The 6,001-nt window shown below is 36.1% G+C and overlaps 1 protein-coding gene across 1 annotated transcript; it reads right to left on the bottom strand.

Moving 5' to 3' along the window:
* Positions 1–2,743: 2,743 nt before the first annotated feature.
* Positions 2,744–4,364, bottom strand: LOC116164811 (probable ATP-dependent RNA helicase DDX43). The gene is made up of 5 exons (XM_031479032.1): positions 3,842–4,364; positions 3,627–3,736; positions 3,292–3,578; positions 3,006–3,247; positions 2,744–2,954 (listed from the first exon to the last, which is right to left on the bottom strand). Exons 1-5 carry the CDS (start codon positions 4,339–4,341, stop codon positions 2,759–2,761), a joined length of 1,335 nt encoding a protein of 444 aa, XP_031334892.1. The 5' UTR covers positions 4,342–4,364; the 3' UTR covers positions 2,744–2,758.
* Between the last annotated feature and the right edge of the window lie 1,637 nt (positions 4,365–6,001).

Below are 6,001 nucleotides of genomic sequence, written 5' to 3'. Positions count from 1 at the left end.
TTGATGTGGGTTTATTCATCGAGTGCGTGCATGCAAAAACTGCACTGCGGGAAAAACAATCTAAAGAGTACAAACTGTATAGGGAGAAATCATGGGTAGAAATTGAATTTTTGGACATTCGGTAATATACAAAAAAAATTTTTCTTGTTCATTCGAAATTTTTTCATAAAACTTCGAGAGCTGTTATTAGATTCTCGTCCTGAATTAAAAGGAGCAATCCAATATTGAGGATATATCTGCTTTCGCAATAACCCCTCCGCCTCAAGCCATCTTTAACAATAATTGAGCCATGACACTACTTAGACTGCCAAAATATAGCAAAAACGCATCCCGTTAGACCGGAATAGTGTGACAAGTAGATCTCATCCTGTCAAACCGCATCCGTTTTAGCGGGAGCGGTAAAAACGCATAGTGTGACACCACACTAATTTGGTTATTTTTATAAAAGGTTGATGTAATTTGGTAAGCGATAAAAAATATGCACTTAAACCACAAAAATTACATATTTGTTATCGGAGATGACAATTCCGAGTAAAATTTTGATACCTACATGACTACAAGAGCGCGAAGAAACGATATTCTGATTGGTTGTCATGTTACTACGGCTGTCCCGGAGAAAAAGCATGTGAAGATCGCCTTTTGAGCGTGGTAATTCGGAAATTCCAGTAGATACATAAAAATTATAATAAATTTAGGAGAAGAACAGCTCAGACGAGGAATTTAGTGACTAATTAATCTTATTTAGTCAATGTATATATTTTAGAAATGTACAAATGCGTATTACACAATCATTGCCAACCGCGTAAGCGCACCTGCGCGACCCGAAACGTTCTTTCTCCGTGGCAACTGTACAGCACATCACACAATGAAAAAAATAAGGAATAAGATATGAAATAACAAATAAGGAATAACAATTTTCAATCTATTGATCTTTATGGATTTGCACACAACACTGAAATATGAAATAAGCCTAGGAAATAAGAAATAATAATTTTGTTCAGTCAAATTTTTATTCCTTATTCATATTACGAACCAATGACATTAGAAGAGGCGCGCACGCGTATTCTATATTTATTGTTTTATCTTGTTAACCTAAAATAAAACAAGTAGGTATTAGGTGTTGTTTTTGTGAAGTTATGAACTTGGAATTATGTTTGATGTCTGTGCAATTAGCCTGCTATTGCCTTATTTGCCATTGCCATTATAATGACATAAATTCAAACGGCATGAGTGTTCTGATTGGCTTATAGTCTGTTGCTATTTGTTTGTTGTGTTTTGCGTGTACAGCGTCACTATTTCTTATTCCTTATTTTTTTCATTGTGTGATGAGCTTACGTCCCGTTAATTGGAGGAAGTTTTTTTTTCGAATTTTGTTATGTGTGAAGTTTATATGGTGTCCATTTTTCGAATGCCACTATGGGGATCTCGCTTATCTTAAGAGATAGAAACTTTGTTAAATTAGGGCAAAGTTGCGAATTTTCGTGCTGAATAATAATCTAAAAATAAATTTATAATATCTTCAATAGTTTTGAAAATATGGCAAAAAATCGAAAATTTCTGATTTTCATTTTTAACTTTTTCATGGTAAACTAATTGTACTAGACCCTGTACTAGACATTTCTAATTAACACATTATTCAGACACTTTTTAATGGAGATTTCGAATATGGCATCCCGTTTTTAATAACTTTCAAGATAACGGAGAAACACGTGGCAACTTTAGTTTTTTTTATGGGCGCCGTTTTGGATTTTGACATTTTGAGTCGTAAAGATAAAAAAAGACGTAATCTTAAAATCTAAAAAAAAATTGGCGCCCATAAGAAAAACTAAAGTTGCCACGTGTTCCTCTATCATCTGAAAAGTTATTTAAAACGAGATGTCACATTCGAAATCTCCATTGAAAAGTGTTCGAATAATGTGTTAATTAGAAATGTCTAGTACGACTAGTTTATCATGAAAAAATTAAAAACGAAAATCAGAAAGTTTCGTTCTGAACCTCATTTTATTTCGTGCGCCGCGTCCCATTTTCAATAAGAGTGACAGATTGCAATGCACAATCAAACGTTTTATCTACCCTAACTGTTAAACAGAGCCTACTCATTGAAACCTATGCACTACAATCATGTGTCCATGGAAATAAAGAGTATTATTATGGTCGGTGTTTCTTGTAAGAACTCAGGTCTAGCCTGGTTAACTAATCGCACGGATTAAAATCAAGTAACAATTAGTGTTTGTCTGTACGTTGTTCGTCTGGTCAAGTTTTGTCGAGAAAAAAAAACACATTAAGGAAATCTAGAAATACTATGTAACATTATTATTAGTATTATTATTTTTAGAATGTCAATTTAAAATCTACTATAAATTAATCGTTATTTATTCATCAATTTTCTTGGAAAAAAAGCCAAACTTGATTACGCAATGCCCAACCAGTGATCCATGCGTATTTTTGGTAACCAACATATTTTTGGTTAAAAAATGTCAAAATTCTTATTTATGTACCGATTTTTGTGGGAAAAAGAACTTGTATCAACTTTGGGTTTCCGCCATATGAAAGCTTATGGATTCCAGATTTGCAGCTATCAAAAATTAACTTTGGCATCCATTATTTTATTGCCAAAAATAAATCTAAATCCTTATTTATGCACCATTTTCTTGGGAAAAAGACCACACGGACCCAACGGAAAAATATTTTGGTTATCACAAATACACTTTTAAAGAAAGAGTTTCAATTTTTTGGTGCAACAAGATTTTGCACATTTTTAGGTAATGTTTGATTCACTATTGCTACGTACCTGACAGGCTTCTTCTAAAATAGGAATTAATTCTTGAGCATTTGCCCAATCTGCCCTAGTAAAATAACTAATGGAACATCCCGAACGACCGGCCCGTCCTGTACGTCCCACTCTGTGGACGTATTCTTCTATATTCTTTGGAAAATCATAATTGATGACATGTCTATTATAAAAATAAGAATTAAAATAAATTTTCAAAACTAATCTTACTCACGATATGTCCTCTATGTCTATTCCTCTGGATGCTACATCTGTCGCTATGAGAATTTGAACGGTACCATCTGTAATATCTGCCAATGCTTGTTCACGATCACACTGTTCACGATCGCCGTGCATTGCTTGGCAATCAATACCATTTATTACAAGCTCCGAGGCTAAATAATCCGCCTTAGCCTTTTTCCCACAGAATACAATGGCCTTGTCATCAGGTTGCATGCTATGTACGAAATCCATAAACTGAAATTTTAAGTTGAAATAATCACATGGTGCACAACGCTTACCGTTTGAAATTTCTCCTCTTCGCCATCTGGTAACATGATAATTGTTTGAGTGACAGTATGTACAGCAGCCAAATCCAAAGATCCTACATAAACCTGAACTGGATTTACCATATATGAGTCAGCTAATCTGCGAACACCAGACGGCCATGTTGCACTGGTCATAACCGTTTGTCGATCAGGCCGAATTTCGTACAACACTTTACGTATTTGAGGCTCAAAACCCATATCCAGCATACGATCGGCTTCGTCCAGAACTACGTAGGTAAACGTTTCGGTCGATATATATCCTGTAAAACTAGCGTAAATAATTATTAGAATGTTTGGAAGTGCAGTACCGGCAAGGACCAGATCGTTCAATCTGCCAGGTGTCGCAATTACAATATCAACGCCCTTGGTTATTATATTCACTTGCTCTTTTCGGTCGCCGCCACCATATACGCACACTCTGAAAGATGGAAATGTTTATTTGAATACTACCTGAAAAGGTAAAACCGGTTTTACCATTGAACAAAGACTCTGGGCATAAACCTAAGTATAAAAAATAACTTACGCCTTAATATTTTTGTAGTGATATTTCTTAACCTCCCGTTCGATCTGCAAGGCCAACTCTCGTGTGGGTGCGATCACAAGCACGCCCGGACCTTCGCGCTGTTCCCTTGGTGTGGGTTGACCATCGAGATGTATTAGTGCAGGTAACAAAAAAGCTAAAGTCTTGCCTGTTCCGGTTTGCGCGATTCCTATCAGATCTTCCCCGCTCAGCAAAATCGGCCAACCCTGCCGCTGAATCGGCGACGGAGATTCAAAACCTGCCTTCCTGATCTCTTCCAATATTAATGGATAATTTCGGAAAGCTTCCTCAAATGTTCGAACTGGGTTAGGTATCGGTTTATTATCGTTCGGTGTTTTAGACAGCGCTCTAGCAACCACAATGTTATTATTATCTTCGCGAAATTTAGCAACTTCATCTGCAGTCATTGCTGCAACTGCGGGGTCTTCTATGTAAAAGTTTTTTTTTATTAGTGGGGCCTTAGACCATTTTTCTTTTGTCATTCGATCCTGAAAAAATGGATGAATACACATCACTCAGTATTTTTCAATATTTTTCATAAAGCTATTCAGACCATACTATACGTGATATACTGAACACACACAAAGAAATTGATCAATCAAAATGCTCCAAAGTAATATAATATACACTGTGGCCAAGATAAGGAGTGTGGTCTTTCGAGAAGGGGTAAGAGAAAGAAATTCGGTTAAATAAGGTCTAAGAAGATAATTCCAGAAAAATTTTTGTTTTTTGAAATATTTCGAAAAAATCAGATTTTGAGATTTTACAAACTATTTTTTTCTGGCGTTTGACCTACAGCAAAACCAATGACACCTCCACAACTTTCAATGCTCTTTAATTCTATTTGTTGTATGTATTTAGTTTCTATGATATATTTAAAACAGATCACTAAGGGAACATTTAATTAAAAGTTTTCAATTTTTTACGTGAGTTTAAAGTGTTATCTGGTCAAGTGTTGATAAAAAATTGTTATTGGACAAGAATTAATTGGTTTTTCAACAAACAATGTCACGTGCGAGAAAAGTAATGCAGGTATTTATCAGTTCTGGCGACAGAGAGAAATTTCAAGTGAAGTCGGGTTAATAACACCGTTCAATTTGTTAAGAGTAGGTGCTTTTTGCTTAAATAGGAAGAATGAAAGAGAGAGAACGGTGTGTCGGAACCCAGTCGTGTCCTGAGGGAGAATTAAAAGAAAAAACAATGAACTTGTGTAATTTAACTTAGGTAGGGAAGTATCTGTTGGGTGGTATAATGACCGCATACCATTTCGAACAGCATTATTTATTTGGCGCCCAACGTGGGGCCACAGGAATACGTATCACAGGTTCTTACAATCATCAACGTATGGTGTAGTAACATTTTGTTAACAAAAAATGTGTTTTCTGTTGAACTATTGAGCCGTTGAGCATCATTTAACGTGTTCTGGAAGAAGGTTGTAGAAGTTAATACCGGACGTACTCCCAAAGGCGAAATGCCCTTTGTGAGTACCCTCCTCTGACAATCTGTTCTTGAGATATATGCGAGGAAGACTATATCGGTAGAAATTAATTCCTTTTGTTGAGACCTATCATATCATTAGAGTACAATGAAGGATAAAATTAATTTCTATCGCCCCCCCCCCCCAGTAATTTTCAATAAGGAGTGGCGTGGAATAGCTTGTTTGAGACTACCAGAAGGGTAGAACGTGTGCTCATTCCCCCCCCCTATTTTGAAGTTTTACTTAAGAGACTAATTAGTTGTCGCATGTAAAAGTTATTCTTGCCGTCTGGCACACCTTCAAGGTTTCAAGGTATAGGTTACCTATTGCAAAAAAATCCAGGACTCTAGGGGAATGCCCTAAAAGTAGTTCAATATGGCAGAAGTGGGTTGGGGCAGACAAAATGCGAACAAAAGCACATTCTTAAAAAATGCGCAAAAAAAAATTGGGTGGTAGAGAGGATCAAAACAAGCACTTTTCCAAATAAACCTAGGGTGCAACGTGTTTTGTTTAGGAGCCACTCAAAAAATGAAAAAAGGTTTTCGGCTTAAGGCGAGTAAATACAGCGCATTTACCATGAATTGATCAGTACTTCCCGAAATAATAATAATAATATAGCTTTATTGGGTGATGCAGCAGTTGACAAATACGATTAGTACAGTGCC

The sequence above is a fragment of the Photinus pyralis genome, unplaced genomic scaffold (genome assembly GCF_008802855.1).
Source record: "Photinus pyralis isolate 1611_PpyrPB1 unplaced genomic scaffold, Ppyr1.3 Ppyr1.4_LG2, whole genome shotgun sequence".
In the NCBI taxonomy this organism is placed as follows: domain Eukaryota; kingdom Metazoa; phylum Arthropoda; class Insecta; order Coleoptera; family Lampyridae; genus Photinus; species Photinus pyralis.
This window is presented reverse-complemented; position numbering and strand designations above follow the sequence as displayed.

Bases quoted from the DNA above. Each gene is read 5' to 3' on its own strand.
- LOC116164811 (XM_031479032.1), bottom strand. From the start codon at position 4,341: ATGACAAAAGAAAAATGGTCTAAGGCCCCACTAATAAAAAAAAACTTT. The intron at 3,579-3,626 runs GTACTGCACTTC...CTAGTTTTACAG, and splicing joins GAACGATCTGGTCCTTGCCG to GATATATATCGACCGAAACG. The intron at 2,955-3,005 runs GTGAGTAAGATT...TTTTTATAATAG, and splicing joins ATAGACATAGAGGACATATC to ACATGTCATCAATTATGATT.